The sequence below is a fragment of the Sphaeramia orbicularis genome, chromosome 20, assembly GCF_902148855.1.
Source record: "Sphaeramia orbicularis chromosome 20, fSphaOr1.1, whole genome shotgun sequence".
NCBI classification, from domain to species: domain Eukaryota; kingdom Metazoa; phylum Chordata; class Actinopteri; order Kurtiformes; family Apogonidae; genus Sphaeramia; species Sphaeramia orbicularis.
Genome location: NC_043976.1, coordinates 8,799,773 through 8,818,501, shown reverse-complemented (window position 1 = coordinate 8,818,501; position 18,729 = coordinate 8,799,773). Strand labels below are relative to the sequence as shown.

At 37.1% G+C, this 18,729-nt stretch overlaps 1 protein-coding gene across 1 annotated transcript; it reads right to left on the bottom strand.

Moving 5' to 3' along the window:
* Positions 1–689: 689 nt before the first annotated feature.
* LOC115411533 (phospholipid scramblase 1) lies at positions 690–15,076 on the bottom strand. Its single transcript, XM_030123718.1, has 7 exons — positions 15,047–15,076; positions 14,295–14,383; positions 12,293–12,335; positions 11,169–11,389; positions 7,564–7,725; positions 6,874–7,035; positions 690–2,756 (listed from the first exon to the last, which is right to left on the bottom strand). Exons 2-7 carry the CDS (start codon positions 14,361–14,363, stop codon positions 2,727–2,729), a joined length of 687 nt encoding a protein of 228 aa, XP_029979578.1. The 5' UTR covers positions 14,364–14,383; positions 15,047–15,076; the 3' UTR covers positions 690–2,726.
* Positions 15,077–18,729: the final 3,653 nt, after the last annotated feature.

The following is an 18,729-nucleotide window of genomic DNA, read 5'->3' as shown; positions in this document are numbered from 1 at the left end:
CTTTTGTGGTTTTCTATGTAAAAACCACACAGATTGAATGACATATTGACAGTACGTGGCGTCAGTGCATAGACTTAACAGCTTGTGCAAAAATAGCACACAAGCTGTTCTAAATTGCCATAGAAACTGCAAGGTTTTAAGCTGCAGTTCTCTTTGTAAGAAATGCTCTTTACACAGCTCCAACACAGACCTTTTCATTGATGGGAGAACATTTTTTGAAGGGCAGTGTTAAATTAAGAGTTCTGTAGGTTACACCCAAGGTTAACAGCTTCCGGTTAATTACTCATCTGAAAACACCAAAAATGAAATGTTTTCTTTGCCCTTTTCATATGATCCTTAGCGAGGCCGGCTGTGTTTGACGTAAACATCCCTGTAAATTAACCTGTGAGCCTGATTTCTTGAGCAAGGAAAATGACTGGAGATTAAAAAAAAAAATAAAAAAATGATCAAGGTTAATTATTCCAACAAGTTCAGTTCAATAAACAAGTGAGGTTCAGTGGTTTTACATGATCATCTACAAGGTCGACCAGTGTAACATTAAAAAAACTGTTATAAAAGGCCCGTAGCCTTTAGCCTGATGCTATTTAAGCAACAAGGATGTTTAATAGAGTTTGTGTGTGTTAATGAATGAGATGAAGTGCTGATGAGGTAAACGGGGAAAAGAAACAAAACCAAGAGCACTGCACAGATCGCAATGTCATTATTATTTTTTATTGAAGTGTTTTCATAGACTATTTGCACAATTTAAGCTTTGCTCACAGAGTTTGTTTGCATCCATTGCAAGACTAAATGGTACATTAGTTCACAGTTTTAGTGCAAAAGTAGAAGAATAACAACTCTAATAATAACTTTTTAATACATAACAGAATGGGAATAGCTAAATTCCCTTTGTATCACATTGTGACTCTAATTTTTTGGCTTTTCAACACAATCATAGAGCCTTCAGAGGACGTAGCACCGGCATCTTATACTATTAATGCATTTGACAAAACAACACATGCCAATACACGGGTCCATTTATATGCCATGTCTGTCATTTCTACATTAAATTAAACTAAAGCTGTGATGACTGAACTGACAGCAATTAATAAATAAATAAAAAATAAAAAACAGTCGACCCCAAATCCTTCATTGTAACCAAAGGCATAAAATTGAGTTTTAAAAAGCAACTCAGAGAATGAAAGAAATCCATCCATTAAAATGACTCCACAGACAAGTGTCAATACACGGAGGCAGGATGATAAAGCAGGTCTCCAAGAGAAACTCTTCAACTGGCAGTGTATTTACAAAAATAACAACTTCAAATGCAAGAGTCTCTGGGCTTTTACGACTCAATTTATGTCAGAAAAAAAGACATCAGATGGCTGTTTTTTTCTGTTCAGAGCACTGGATTGCCAACTAATGGAATAAATACTCTTTATCATGATGAAACAGAAAAGCTCCTAATAACCTTAATGGTGATACAGATGCATTTGCTACATTACTTTTAGTATCTGTAGTTAAATAAAGGGCAATGCTCATTAAATTACTGAATTTTACAGTGAAGTATGATGCAAAACCATTTTTAGGGGGATTTGATGGAAAGCAACTGAACATCTTGTCAAACATTTAAGTTAAAAATACAGCGCTGGCACAACACGTGTAATCCAACATTGACAAAACAATTTAAGAAATTAATACAAATGTTCTAATTTACAAAAATCCTTCTAAAATATCACTCTGTCCTTATACTCATAGTAAAAGTTGCAGGTGTGTAATTCCTGGAGCCAGCAATAGCCAACAATATCATTACAGTAGCATGCATATCAACCTGAGTTTGTTCAAAAATATACAATGTCATTTGACACTTATATTTTAATAAAAACCTATGGCATTTGCAGGTAGCGAGTTTGTTCATTTGGAACGTGTTCGGGGTTATTCTTAAATGAAAAAATAGCTCCCTCATGTGGGCAAAAGTGGAACTGAAAGTCAAGTTATGACCCACTCCATTCCTGAATGAACAACCCCTACAGCTTTGACAATATTAAGTATGGCATTGAAAACATCACTTTGTTTCCTATGATAGTTTACGTTTCCATTAGTTTACACACAGCTACACTCATAGCACACAAACACACACTCACTAAGCAGTGCGCACATTGCTCTATGTCAAATTATTAGTATAAAACAGTAAATAAGGGCATTGTATGTCTTGACTACATAGTACTACATTACATGTGCCATTCCTCACACAATATACCTACAAGCATATGGTGTCCTATATAAAGTTTTGACATTTTGACTGGTAATATGACTATAAATGCTATTTGACTGACTGCTTTTACATACCAACCAAAACAACGCCCAGCTTTCTTACACAGCACCTGCCTGAAATACTGTTTCCTGTTCATGTAAATAAATAAATAAATGTTCTCTGTTCCAGTTGAGGGTCCTGGGCCCAGATCATGGGTTCAGCAGCCGTAACGTAAGCACAAAAAAAAAAAAAAATGTCTAAAAGTACTGCCCAGACCAGAACTTCATTCAACGTCGTGTTTTAACTGTGAACCTGAGCAGCTAAAACTAAAACAAACCTACTTCGTTGGTCATGCAAAATTGTAACACACAGATACCTTATGGTACTTGGTTTTAATCTAGCCATTTGAAGGTTGTCTATGTTAGGACATTTTAGAGTGATCTTCATGGCTTTGTGGTTTTGTTCTTCCAGAACTGTTGTATCACACTGGCTCTTAGTTGGTGGTCTCGAAGAACATGAAATCCTGCACAGAAGAAGAAAAATGGGAAAAGAGATCATTAGAAAAACAAATATGAACTATGGAATATAGGAGGGGGCGTAATTTATTCAGTAATGTTTTAAAGACGTGAATTATGACAACATGCTTAGATTTAGGGTTTAGCAGAATGATGATGATGAAGATGGAACTGAGACTATTCAGATCACAGCTCCCACAACATGTAAAAATCTATTCTATATTATTTATTATTTGTCCATTTCATACATAGTATATATTAAATGGACAGAGATACTGGGGCACATCACATCTACAGTTTGTAGGACTTCTGTTGATTTGTAATATCATGATAAAAAAAAAAAAAAAAATCAGTAATCAATAATAATATCATGATAAATGTCAAATTTAAAGGCTGATTTTTATTCTTGAGTCTGTGTTGAAGAAACCAGGTGGTTATATGTGGTTTATAATGATGATAAATGGTCATAACATGACAAATATTTCACAAATCCAGAGGTGTAACATTTGAAACAACCATAATTATACTGAAAAAAAATGTAAATATTCGGTAAAATCAAGACAAGCCATTACTGAAGCATTGTGGATGAGAAAATTAACCCTAAAGATGAAATGAATGTTTTGCGAATATAAAATTAAATCAGGACATTTGTTAATATGATATGGCTGAATTCAATGTATCCCGATATTTTTGTCCACATATTGTATATTAAATGGTGGGTACATTATACATTCTTTACTACCAGTATAAACAAAGCCATGTCACAGTCAAGTGGGTCATATGAAGTCATTCTGTTTGTAAAATCCATATCATTGCATAAAATAACATTGTTTTTGCCATTATGCTGAAAAAGACAACATTTCTTCTAAGCCGTTTACATGGCTTATGGTTATCCCACTAATATTCCTGTTCACATGCATCTCTGCAACGTTTTCTGCTGGTTTGTGAAAATACAAGGTGCATCTACATGTGTTTATTTGCATTCTGAATTTGCACTTTAAAAACCTGTGTGTAAATTCTCAAATCCGGAAAAAAAAACCCCAAAAACAACAAAACGTGAAATATAGCAAAAAGTTGTATCTATAAAGGTTACATGTGAAGAAGGCAACGGAAATAGCAAATAGCAAACAACTCTGTGTGTGTGTGTGTGTGTGTGTGTGTGTGTGTGTGTGTGTGTGTGTGTGTGTGTGCGCGCGCACCACAGCCCTGACTGAATTAAGACAAGACACAAACATAAATGGCATTTTTGTGGTAATAAAACAACACGGCTGCAGAAACAAACCAATGTAGAACAGAGGCTTTGGCAAACGGCAAACGAGTGTGAAACAACGTTATAAGATCCAGATCGGCGGTTCAGCTCGAGGGGCAAAAGCTGTCAGTGAGTACAGTAAGGAGTCTAGTTAGTAGTTACTGTATAGTATGCTACAGTCATTCATTATGGGAGGCTGCTGGAGTCGATCTCAGCTACCGACGGGCAAAGGTCAGGTCATCATCGGAGCAGAAAATACCAGAACTCACCTCATTACAAGCTTTTCTAACTGTCTTAACTGAATAGACAGTGAGAATCCTTTGGACAGTGTCTATGTTTTTAATTGTCTGCTGACCTTGAGCAAATCTTGCACTATAAAAAACTGCTGAAGAACTAAACCAGTGATACCTGTAGTCCGTGAGCGCCTCCAAGTGGCCCGCGAGAGGATGTCATAAAAAAGTCAAATTTATATCCGTGTTCCTCACATCACTCTCATCTGACTTCCAAAGCAAAGTTACGAGTACGGATAATTGTTTTCTAAATTAAAAGCAAATCAAATGTAGCCTAAATAAGCCTAAGAGTAGACTTTTACTGAATTTGTCTGCAAACCCATGTTTTGCATACACCGTCTGTATTCAGTTAGGTTACCTATGTTTCCTATTTTTACATCAAAGACATCTCGTGACTTGTGAATTGTGGTGGAAATAAACTAGAAGAGCTAATTAATCAGAAATGAAGAGTAAAACAAAATGAAGCGTGACTTGAACAGTTCTAAAATACGACAATGGAAAGGTGACTGAAGAGAAAAGCTGGAGAAATGACGACTAATGTTAGCAACAAGGTGCAAAGACATTCTGTTAGCATTAAGCTGTTGGCCCCATTTGTAATGTACTGCAGACTTCATTTGTAATATTTGGATCAATCATTAGAATAATTGCCCCCTGACCATACGTAAATTGAATGGTAAATCATCTTTGAAGTATCATCTGAGACGGCACTATTTACATATCTGAGCAAGTACTGCGTGTGTGTGTGTGTGTGCAATTTTGTTATGATTACAGTTGTCCCTCACTATAACGCGGTTCACCTTTCACGGCCTTGCTGTTTCACAGATTTTTTTTAGTGCAATTTTGCATGCTTTTTTTTTTTTTTACAGTGTATAAACGCGCATTGTGTTCTGCGTCCTGATTGGCTAAGGGACTGTAGACCACTGTCAATCAATCTCCTCTGTGCCGTGTCTCCTGTACAGTACAGAATGCGTTCGGCTTGCCAAATTTACATAAAGGTTCGATCGCTAGCAGTGTGACTCTGAGGTGCTGTTTGTTTGCAAGTTTTCTCCCCGACAAAACCCACAATGTCAACGAAACGTTCTGCACCGACAAAGGCACCTGCGGTCGCACCCAAAAGGCAGAGAGGAAGATGCTAACCATCGCACAAAAAGTTGGACTTCTTGACATGCTGAAGGAAGGTAGAAGTTATGCAGCTGTAGGGTGCCATTACGGAATAAACAAATTTCCTGTCTGAGAAAAGTGTATAAAGTGTGTGGTGAGGAGTTTTACAGCCTTACAACATAGATAATGATTGCAAAAAATAAAGCTGACTACTTCGCAGATTTCACCTGTTGTGGGTTATTTTTAGAACGTAACCCCCATGATAAACGAGAGAACACTGTATTAAAGCTATACCGTATGATGTGGCATTTTTACACTTTTCTTTTGTCATCTTAAAATGCTCCTAATAAGCATGTGTCAAACTAAAATGTAAAAGAAATCCACCAGGTGTTGAAACTAAAAAATGTTTAATTCTCATATATTTCTGATACAAGTCTGACCAATCATTTTAGTCGGTCCGAATGAAATAATTGGCCAAACCTGACTGAGCCTCCTGTCAATCATCCATTACGGCCGTCCAGCATCCGATCCATTATTGTTGTCTCCGCATCCAATATGTGTCCCTCTGAATCTGACGCTTCACGCTGCTTCTCCTGTCACTGACCACAGTCTACTGTCTAGGATGTGTTTGGATAGAACTGACATGCACATGTGGAAGGAAAAAACGGATTTATTAACAGAAACAACAACTAAGGGGAACAAACAGGAGTCTGATGAATGAAGGATGGAGATAAAAGTCCAGTAGTCTGGTGTACTGGACTGAACAGGTCTGCATAAAGCTCAGCTTTTATGACGGTGGGACTCATACAGGTACATGTACATAGTGTCACACAGTGTAGGATTATGTAGGATGATAAATGTATGGACTATGAAACCTCAAATGTCCACGGAAAATTCGCGGAGGCCACGCGTTCACAGTGCGCGCGCCCGTCACACCTCATCTCCATGGTGCAGTGAAGGCACCCACCCACCCAGCACTGCACAGACCAGACCCTTAAATACAGGGTCTACTGATGGAACAGGAGCCGCGGGCCCGCAGCAGGTGAAGGATGCATCTGATTACTGAGGGAGGGGTCCGCGGACACACTGAAGCGGACTGGACCTCCGCCTCTGCTTCCTCTGCGTGCATCAGGTGAGAGGAGGAGAGAGGAGGAGGAGCCTCAGAGCTCAGGCAGAGGGAAGTGGGCGGGGCTTTGGAGGGAGGCGGGTTGTTCATGTTCAAACTTTTACTAAGTGCTGTGAGAAATGCCACATCGGTAGGTAGAGCTTTAACATTTGAATTGTTGAGTTATGAACCCCCCCCCAAAAATTAGCTTCTTGAAGTTTGACCATGAAAAGATGACAAACTGCATTTGACACCAGTTATTTAGATGTATTAATAGGATTAGTGGTTCAGCAGGTATTACACATCAGTAGATGGTTTTGGTCGATGGTGGATGTTTGGGTCTTTGTGGGTTAAAGAAAAATTCCAAATAATCCACTTACAATGAGAAAACAGGCACCGATCATTACCGCCTTCATCCTCACATCCAGATCCATGGGAAACTGGATGCCAAAGTTGTCTGAATCTGTGAACGCTTCCCGAAGAAGTCCCGTCCACTGCTTACTGATTTTCCCGATCTTGCTGACTTCATCCATGGTTATAATCTGAGGAAAGAGTAACACAGACCACAAATTGCTGACACATGTTGCATTAGTGTGCAGATCAATCCCTGAACTTGTTTGGTTTTATTGGAAGGAGATCACGGAAGAGCTCCTAATCCCATCCAGTTGAAGCTTTTTGACCGCTGCCACAGTAACTTAGGTTTTGTATCCCCAGAAATGACTTCAAAGCAGCTAGAGAGAAAGCCGGGTGGTAATATCATGCTTCAGTTACCCCTGCTCGGAGTCTGGTAAAAGGTCTGTATCACTGACCCAAATCCCCTTCACAGCTCAATCTAATAAAACCAACTGAGCCGTGGAACAATGGCCACACTGTACCACGCTAGAACATGCCCTGTCCGAGGGTTTTATCCATGGCCTGCTCTGATTAGAAACATATTTTCTGCCTCAGAGCACAAGGCTGATCCCTCATAGAAAAAAAAAAAAAACAAAACTGTCCAGACGATGAGAGTGTTACTGTGTCTCGTTTTGTTTTCGCAAATTTAATGGATTTCTATGTTTAGATAAACTCACCTCAAAGTCAACATCTGGAAGGCAGCTCCATCCACAGAAGGGCCCGTGGATCCGCAGTACAGGCTCTTTGTGTTCGTTTTCGACGATGAATTTAGGGGAGAACGGGTGCCACTGTTGTACAATGTATCCCACTGTGTTCCCGGGGGGAGCCTGTACCTCCAGCTGAGTGAACAAAATGAACAAAATTATGTAAAAGCAGCAGAGACTGTAGTTTCAAAGACAACTACAGTTACCATCCCACAGTTCTATGGCTCTATGAACCAGTCAAGTTGCATTTTACATCTATTTGTGCCTGGACTTATGTAATTCGCTGCTCACCTAATAAAGTCTTACATACTATTTGCATTGGACTACTATTACATTTGATGAGATTAGTTGCATAAATGTTACTCCAAGATCTTGTACTGATGATGGGATTTCATCACTCTATCACATCCCAAAGACAGGGTTAGTCCACATTTTTTAAGGTAAAATTCAAGCACTTTTACAGGGTTCCCACAGGGTCTTAAAAACTCTGCATTTAATACCTTATAAATGTCTTTAAAAGGTATTAAATTTGATACGTTAGGTCTTAAGTTATGTTGTCATAAACTTGTTCACTGTGCTGTGTTTTAAAATGTCCGTTCAATATCCAAGCTTCAAAGAAAGTAACACTAGTCGACTCAGTTCCAACCTGATAATTTATATTGAAACTAGAAGTACTCAGAGAGCGCAGACCTCTGCCAAGGCAGATCAGTGGGCCCACGTACCCCCCCCCCCCCCCCCCCCCCCCCCCATCACCACCAAAATTTAATCATTTGTTCCTCGTGCCAGTATCAACATTTCCTGAAATTTTCATCCAAATCCGTCCATATCTTTTTGAGTTATCTTGCACACAGACAAACAGACAGACAAACCAACACTGACAAAAACATAACCTCCTTGGTGGAGGTAATTAGGAACCAGTTATCACTAACTCTGCAGCCCCCGGTGAGAAATGACTCGGAACGATGAGAATCAACGCGTTGAAGTAAATAAATACTTTTCCTAAATTCTAGGAGTCATGAATTTTTGACAGTATGGCTGTGAAATAGGCATCAAATTCTGTTCTAAGTAGTCCTAAAAAGGTTTTAAAGAGTCTTTAACTGAACTTTTAGAAACCTGTAGGAACCCTGTTTTAAGGGTCTTTTTTTTTTTTTTTTTTTTTTTTCCAGTACAGCTGCTTATCATGGGGTAAAATACATATCTACAGGAATACATATACTTATGATAATTTTTTTTCACTTTTTATCACAATGATGTACTTTGTATTATCCTATAAACATCTAAAATTATGTTCCATAATAGCAAAAACTTTAGAAATTGTAGGAGAACACATAGTTTTAGCCAATAAAAGGGAAGCCACTTGGCATTCTTCAGACACACTCACACCAAGACAAAGATTAAGATAAAAATGTACCTGAGTCAACCTCAGACCACCTGCGAACTGTCTTTTTTGACAAAGTTTTATTTTTCAAAATGTGCCACCTCTCTGTAAGTAGCTGTGGCATGCCATCTAACCTGGCAGATTTAATAATAGAAATAAATAAATAAATCACATCACAGAGTTAGAATTGCAAGCACTTAAACTAACATTCAAGCACTTTTCAGACCTAGAAAACACAACATTATAATTCAAGCATTTTCAAGGATTTCAAGCACCCGTACGAACCCTACAAAGATTCTCAGCCGGGTTTGGGCCTGGACTCTGGGGGCTAATCCATGTGTGAACAACTCTGTCTGTGTCAGATGAACCTGATGAATCATGGCATTGTCCAGTCTTTATGCTCTCTACCAAAGCGATGGTCGCTCAAGAAATGGGAAGCTATTCATTGGATTTGTTAGGTTTAAAGAACTTATTAACACACTTAAATCGCTGCAGTTATTATCTAATGGAAGGATCTGAACTATTTGTTACTTAATCTTGCACTGTAAAAAAATGCTGAAGACCTAAACTATTCATTCATTCATTTTCTGAACCCGCTTTATCCTCACTAGGGTCACGGGGGTCACTTGGAGCCTATCCCAGCTACATAGGGGCGAAGGCGGGGTACACCCTGGACAAGTCGCCAGTTCATCGCAGGGCTGAACATATAGAGACAAACAATCACTCTCACATTCACACCTATGGGCAATTTAGATTAACCAATTAACCTATTAGTGCATGTCTTTGGATGGTGGGAGGAAGCCGGAGAACCCGGAGAGAACCCACGCAGACACGGGGAGAACATGCAAACTCCACACAGAAAGGTCCCACCCCCCGTCGACTGGTGTTGGAATCGAACCCAGGACATAAACTATATCGCACTTTAATTGAGGATTAATGGATCAACAGGTATTAACCCAGTGGTTCCCAACCTTTTTTGACTCATGACCCCATTTTAACATCACAAATTTCTGGCGACCCTCGACATTCAAAACGGAGACTTTTTTTTTTTTTCTAAAATTAATTTGTTTTTGATCATGTAATAGTTTGCTGTACTATGTTGCAAATAAACGTAAATTTTAGATGACATTTAGTCTATATAATGTACATTATATAATATATACAGGGTGGGGAAGCAAAATTTACAATATTTTGAGGCAGGGATTGAAAGACAGTGTATGACCAATTAGTTTATTGAAAGTCATGAGAATTTATTTGCCACAAGAAAATGGACATAATAGAAAATGTTTTTATTCTATGTGTCCTCCTTCTTTCTCAATAACTGCCTTCACACGCTTCCTGAAACTTGTGCAAGTGTTCCTCAAATATTCGGGTGACAACTTCTCCCATTCTTCTTTAATAGTATCTTCCAGACTTTCTCGTAATAGTTTTGCTCATAGTCATTCTCTTCTTTACATTATAAACAGTCTTTTTGGACACTCCAACTATTTTTGAAATCTCCTTTGGTGTGACGAGTGCATTCAGCAAATCACACACTCTTTGACGTTTGCTTTCCTGATTACTCATATGGGCAAAAGTTTCTGAAAAGGTATGGATAATAGTGTTAGGTATGATTATGACATCAATATATGTTTGGTTTCAAAACAATTGACGTAGTGCCTGCTGAGAAAAAACAACTAAATGTTCATTGTAAATTTTGCTTCCCCACCCTGTATATATATTAAGGTGATTTCAGAATGAGTCACTGTTTTAAACTACTGTCCATATGACTACACATTTAGAGGAGAAGAGAGTTTGTTGCCAATAGTTAAACTATGTGAGGAGGCTAATGTTATGAAAGGCTAACGTTATCCTATGTTTGCCTCATGTTGAATACATTTACATTCATGCAGCTGCTTGTGTGACCAGTAATACCTACAAACTGCTCCTGATCAAGTCATGACAATTCTATAATAGTGAGCAAATACTACTAATGGATTGTTGGGTAAAATAAATAGAGTAGTCTTACATGTCACTGTTTCTAAAATGGCGTTTTCCTGGGGTACTTAAAAAAAAAAAAAAAAAGCCAAAAATTGCGAGTATACCTACTTCTCCAGGGACCACTACACCACTGTTTAGAACACAGGACCTGCAGTAATCCCTCTGTATCACCAGTGCAGACACATACATAGTGAACATCTGTTGAAGAGAATCCACTGACCTCTTGTAGACAACATGGGAAGAAGCAGGACATGCACTTTAGAGGCCTGGTGACGGTGATGACCTCCTGTCCAAAGTTGTTCAGGACGTGGATCGTGAAAGAACGCATGGGACCGCAACACTGTCGACTTAGGCAGTCGTTCTCCTCCACGGCGTAGAACACATTCTGACCCATGACGTTGCGGACTTCATACTTGTTATTACTTTCGAAGCCGACGAGGGCTGTAGAGAGCAAAACACAGAACATCATTTATATTTAATAGAACTAGGAGCTGAAAACACTTCATTGCATACCTCAGCTCATGGACTTGTTTTAAAAAAATTACATCAAAACTTACTGTGACATTGAAAACACTCATTCATTTTTCACAGGATTGAGTTGAAATTTGAACTGTACCAAGAAACCACAAGGACCATCGCAACATTCATGAAAACAGACGATGCTGAATTAATAAATATGAATAATTTATTACAAGGATCAAGGTTCATTTATTGTCATTCATTCAATGTAGCACGTGAAGAATGAAATATGTGCTCAGGTCCCAGTAATAAGATAAGAATAGGAATAAAAAAAAAAAAAAAAGGAAAAAATATCTAAAAAACAAACACATAAAAACACATTCATAAGTAAAACACATTCACCATTTAAAAGATGTTCCCAAGCAGCCGAGCAGAATAAAGTGCATAATAAAGTGAATGTGTTAACCAAAGAATCTTTCATTTTCTGTGGATTAATATATTTCTATCTAGAAGTTATTTGGTCAACTACAAAAAATCTTACTAAAAAACCTTGGACCCAGGTTTATTTTTCCTTGAAACTTTTTTACTTATAAGAAATATTAAATATTTACTGCACATATCTACATTTTTACAAGTAAGTTGTACTATCTTTACTACATAGTGCATTAGCTCAGTGTGCTGATAACATTTGATGCAAATATTTGGAAATTCTTATGTACATGGACTAGAGCCTGAAGACTTTTGTCAGGTCCAGTAAACTTAATGGAGCTTTTCACATGATTAGTTTCAAGAAAAATGATGCCATGAACTATGAAAAAGCCATTTGTGGATAGGTTAGCCTGGACTGACCCTTACTGAAATGTGAGGGTTGTTTGTATAACGTACCTTCAACCACCTCCACTTTCTGTTTGATTAGAAGCTGATCCACCTACAAAACCAGAACACATTATGAGCATTAAATCTGTGAATATTTTTATTTCACATGCAAAGAGTAAAGTAACGGACATATCACAATACAGTTAACATGGTGATATTTTTGGTTTGTTTTGTTTCTTTTTTTGTTAAAGATTATTTCCTGGAAAATAAATTAATTAGACCAGAAATATGCACAAATACTAAACAAACTTTTATTTTATAGGAATGGGATCTAATACTATATCACAAAACTTTCCTCTGTAAAAACTTAATTTTTTTTTACAGATAAATAAAGTTTTAACTTTAAGTTGAAATTAAGTTTTATATGGCTTTATCAGTACAAAACACACGCACACACACACATACACACACACACACACACACACACACACAAATAGTTTTTGTCTTGTCTTATTTTTGTTTTGTTCTGCTTCATTTCATTTTGTTTTCATTTTGTCTGTGTGTAAAACTTGTGCAGGCTGAAAACGGCTCTGTTCAATTGTGCATATAACAACTGAAAGGGTTCTATCTGCACTCTTCTCTTTTAGTTTGTTTTAACTGATTATTATTTATGTTTTATTGATTATGTCTTAATTATAATTGTGTGTTTTTAATCTGTCTCTTTTCCATTTCTGTAAAGCACTGTGAATTGCCCTGCGTATGGATTGTGCTATACAAATAAATCTGCCTTGCCTCGTCGGTATGAACCTATCTGATGTGATGCTTCAGTCTGTTGTCTTTAGAGTATTTACAATCCAAGTCTTATGACTGTACAGGGTGGGGAAGCAAAATTTACAATATTTTGAGGCAGGGATTGAAAGACAGTGTATGACCAATTAGTTTATTGAAAGTCATGAGAATTTAAATCTTCAAATCATATTTTACTGCATTTCTAACGGTCTTGTTGTCTACCTCAAGTTCAATTGCCATTTTTCTCATGGATTTGGTTGGATCCTTTAGGATTTTGAATTTGAGAGCTTTAATAAAAGCTTTGGTACATTTTTTGTTGCTTCCTCCACTTCCAGACTTATATATATTAAGGTGGTTTCAGAATGAGTCACTGTTTTACACTACTGTCCATATGACTGCACATTTAGAGGAGAAGAGAGTTTGTTGCCAATAGTTCAACTATGTGAGGAGGCTAATGTTATGAAAGGCTAACGTTATCCTATGTTTGCCTCATGTTGAATACATTTACATTCATGCAGCTGCTTGTGTGACCAGTAATACCTACAAACTGCTCCTGATCAAGTCATGACAATTCTATAATAGTGAGCAAATACTACTAATGGATTGTTGGGTAAAATAAATAGAGTAGTTTTACATGTCACTGTTTCTAAAACGGCGTTTTCCTGGGGTACTTAAAAAAAAAAAAAGCCAAAAATTGCGAGTATACCTACTTCTCCAGGGACCACTACACCACTGTTTAGAACACCTGCAGTAATCCCCTCTTTAATAGTATCTTCCAGACTTTCTCGTAATAGTTTTGCTCATAGTCATTCTCTTCTTTCCATTATAAACAGTCTTTATGGACACTCCAACTATTTTTGAAATCTCCTTTGGTGTGACGAGTGCATTCAGCAAATCACACACTCTTTGACGTTTGCTTTCCTGATTACTCATATGGGCAAAAGTTTCTGAAAAGGTATGGATAATAGTGTTAGGTATGATTATGACATCAATATATGTTTGGTTTCAAAACAATTGACGTAGTGCCTGCTGAGAAAAAACAACTAAATGTTCATTGTAAATTTTGCTTCCCCACCCTGTATGTTGAATCTCTATGTGTCCAATAAATAATAATTAAAAAAAAAAAAAAAGAACGTTAAAAACAGTTGGCTAAATCACTCAAATTCTAGGGGCTCATTGTTGACCACATTAGACTCATTGAAATAGGTATGGAATTTGTTCCCTCTGATCCTGCTGACATAGATGTAATGAAGGTACGTGCAGTCGTTGGACCAGTACTTACCTGAGTCAGGTATTCTAGTCCTGGGGGGCAGCCTGGGATCCCCGGGTTGGGCACTGCATACATGTTCATCCTGTCAGCCTTGGAAGGAAACCTGTTGATGAATGAAATGTCACAGCTGAGATCTGGCGCCATCTTGTGCTCATGAGGGTGACAGTCATAAACAAGGAGTAATAGATGATGGGAGCGTGGGTTAGTCCACCAGTGGATCAGTTGTCCACCAGTGGGTCAGTTGTCCATCAGTGGATGTTGGGTGGACAGACCAGGCCTGAATGGGGCTATTTATAGCTCATGACTTCATTAGGATGCCAATGAAGCCAAGAATCTGGTCCAGAGCCAAAGGGAGGAGGGGGGGGGGGGGGGGTGGTGTTTGCAGATCTGCATGGTGGGCACACACCACACACACTGGCTTTACTGGAAGTGACGAGACTCTGTCGGGGAAACACCGAGAGAAATCCTCTGACTCGGTTTACTCTATTTTTACAAAGAGCTGCGCAGAAGACGCGCACCGCCTCCGAATGTAGGCCACGTCTGCGCCCACATCTGCGCCTGGATGACGGTAAATGTCTGATGTTTACTGACCACGACTGCTCCGTCCGAGGGTAAATACACTGCACTGGGATCAGACTGAAGCACTTTCAATCCAAGCAGAAAACAGCCGTTAAAAGCCACGCGCTCCCGTTACTCTACTTTTACATGTAACGCGTATGAACCATTAGACGCACAAGTGTTACAACAGAAAGAAGAATTACTCACCGATTTTCCACCTGCTACTTAAATAAAAAACAGGCCACTCCGGAATCCAGACTGAAGAATAAAGCTATAATCCTATTGGTTGACGTCACCAGACTTCCCATCTGCGTGAGCCAATCAGAAGACGGCATTATAGAAGCGAAAACAACAGAAACAACACACCGGACTAGAACGGACTACAATAGAAAAGATGAGACTATAATGACTGTTTGGAAAATGTAATGCTTATGTAAACTGATTTTACATCCAAAAGTCTTTGTTTTCCTCTAGCCCTTATGCAAAGAAAATATATTTCTCTATATATTGACAGTCAGTATATTACTGACTGAAAAATATATTACTGTATAATATATATTTATATTTAAAATATACAAAATAATATATTGTGTCAATATATTTTGTATTATATTACAATATATTGAAAAATACATAAGGAATTGCCACTTTCCATATATTGAAAGATACATGACAATATATTTACTTATATATGGAAATATAGGTCATTATATATTTTGTAATACACTTCATAACGTATGTATGCATATATACATACATATATTGTCTAGTGTATTACTAAATATTTGTAATTATATATTTAGTAATACACTTCAAAATATATGCATGTATATATGTACACCTTTTTCATCCTATGTTGCCAAAATGACTAAGAAGGCATCTTTTTTCAGTTAACACTTTTTTCATGTATATCACGATGCATATTTTCATGAAATATGTTATTATGCACACCAAGTAATGTAAGTGTTGATAAATATCTGCTTTATGTAAACTTGTGTCAATGGAAAGAATTTGAGTTTCAATAAAACTATATATAAAAATATAGGGCAGTTTTTGTCTTCATTGCAATATATGTTTTATATGTATCAATATATGATTAAAGCATATATTGCAGTATATTGGAAAATATATGCACTACTTTCCCATATATGGAAATGTATTTTTTAATATAATGCATTATATTTTTCAGTATATTGCCATATATTTTTGTTTCATAAGGGAGAACAGAGTCCAACTCATTTTAACCCTTTCATGCACAGTGGTCACTCCAGTGGACAATTCTTCTCCAGCTGTTCTCTTGTATATTCATGGGTTTTGTTGTTTTCGTTGCATATCAGCCAACACAGTGGACACTCATGCATCATCCCATACACTGCAATTCATACCATTACTGTCTTTTTGCATATCATCTGCATGAAGTTAGTAATAACTAGTATAGTATTACATATTATAGTACTAGTAGAGTGTGTTAAAATATGAGAAAACATCAGATTAGCTGCATGAAAAATGTTTTTATTTCATAGTTTTCACATAATATCTCATTTTCTGATGAGTTTTAAATACACATTTTTTGTTTGGTTGTTTGTTTTTTGCTTCAAAAATTAAATGCATGGTGTCCAGCTGAGTGGACATTTTTGTAACTTCATGAAAAATAAGTTCATAGAAAAAATTTCAGTTTCATTGGTTTTTTTTGTTTTTTTTTTATGCCTAAAGAGGAATTTAAAAAACTTAGGAAAAAAAATCTCAACTAAGGTTCTCATAATTCATGCATGAAAGGGTTAATGTAAGTTCCAGTTTGATCTCAGGTGGGTCAGAGTAGTGAAATACATAAATCATAATCATCTATCTTTGTTTTTAGTGCAATGATTATATATACAGGGTGGGGAAGCAAAATTTACAATGTTTTGAGGCAGGGATTGAAAGACAGTGTGTGACCAATTAGTTTATTGAAAGTCAACTTATCACTTCTACATGTGCATTATAGATCAGATCTACAAAGACACTAAACACTGAGTAACAGACAGAAAATGGTTAAAATTGTGCTTAATTTTCTTTAGAGATTTCAGGTTGTTCATATTTGTTCAGGTTTTATTATTTTATTATTCAGGTTTTACATTGTATTGTTAGAGGATACTTTGTAAATGTAAATATTGTCATAATTTAATGTTATTTTTTGCACTAAAACAAAGACAAAAAATTTGGAGGTGTCATTATTTACAGGCAAAATATGATAGTTTTTTTTTCACATCAAACTGAAAAAAAAAAATGTAGTCATTATTTTTTGCAGGTTATTATTATTTTACTTGAGATCATATTGTACCTGAACTAAAATGAGTTCCACAGCCTTGACTTTGGAATTTTGGCACCTTGCAAATTCATCCCAGGGGCTGGACTGGAACCTCTGGTGGGCTGCATTTGGGCCCCAGGACGCATGCTTAAGACCCCTGGTCTTGACTGTTAATATCTTCAGTGTAATTTGTTATTTTTTTTGCTTTGCCAAATCATACCGCGGGCCACATTGGAACCTTTGTGTTTTTTTTTTGTTTGTTTGTTTATTAGTTTATCATGTTGTGGACAATCCCAATTAATTAACAGTATCAATAACAGTGAAAAGGGCAGCTTTAGCTAACATGGCTAGTATCCTGCTGGAGTTCCCAACCTGATTACAATATGGCACCCTAAAAAAGCAATATATTACAGCACATTAATTAAAAAGAGAGAGTCAAGATACATCAATAAATATTGAACTCATGGTCCATGTTTGTTTATCAGGGACAATGCAGTGGAACATTAATGGACACATAGAACATCTGATCTGCACAAACAGTATATAACATAGTACAGTATATATTATACATACACTACCAGTCAAAAGTTTGGACTCACCTGGTTTTTCTTTATTTTCATGACTATTTACATTGTAGATTATCACTGAAGGCATCAAAACTATGAATGAACACATGAAATTATGTAGTTACAAAAAGTATGACATAACTCAAAGTATGTTGTATATTTTAGATTCTTCAAAATAACCACCTTTTGCTTTAATTACTGCTTTGGACATTCTTGGCATTCTTGTGATGAGCTTCATGAGGTAGTCACCTGAAATGTTTTCCAAAAGTCTTGAAGGAGTTCCCAGTGATGCTGAGTACTTGTTGGCCATCTGAGGTCCATCTCATGCCATTTAAATGAGAAGAAGAGTCCAAACTTTTGACCGGTAGTGTATATATGTTTGACACTGCTGCTCTAGATGTTATTAAAACGTAATGTTACTGGAAAGTGATACAGTATGTCTTTATGTTAAGCTCTGTACAGTGGGAACATTTAACGTATTTGTGTAGTGTCGTCTTTAAGCTAGTGTGAACATTGTCTGGGCTGAAGCCACTGAAATATAATTAGGCTAGGATTATCATGAGTCATGTGTTTTATACTATAAAGTGTACATCTATATTATAAAAGTCAAGTGGCCTCTGTGTGCGTGTGTGTATGCATTTGTATATGTGTTTCTGGGGATTCACATGAAATCCTTAAAGAGCTGACTGCTGCAGTTTGTCGTACTTTTATATTTTTGGTCAAAGAACGGACTAGCGAAAACCGCAAGTTGAAAGGGCCAATATTTTTGTGAGATATTAGTAATTTTGGAATACAGTAGCCTTAAAATCACATTGCTATACCCAGAACACTTTAGCGATGACTGCTGGACAAATGGGGTACAGCATGCACAAATACACAACTGCATAAAAACTACCACAGCTAGAACCTGTGGACCCCCACAGGTCAACGCACTAGTTATACGGTAATATTGAATGAGAGTAAGGATACATTGATTGCATTCTTTGGAAACTCTCAGATGATACCGATACCAATACAGGGTGGGGAAGTAAAATTT

Bases quoted from the DNA above. Each gene is read 5' to 3' on its own strand.
- LOC115411533 (XM_030123718.1), bottom strand. From the start codon at position 14,363: ATGAACATGTATGCAGTGCCCAACCCGGGGATCCCAGGCTGCCCCCCA. The intron at 7,726-11,168 runs GTCAGTGGATTC...TTGTTCACTCAG, and splicing joins TCCCATGTTGTCTACAAGAG to CTGGAGGTACAGGCTCCCCC. The intron at 2,757-6,873 runs GTAAGTGGATTA...TCTTCTGTGCAG, and splicing joins TCGGTGCCTGTTTTCTCATT to GATTTCATGTTCTTCGAGAC.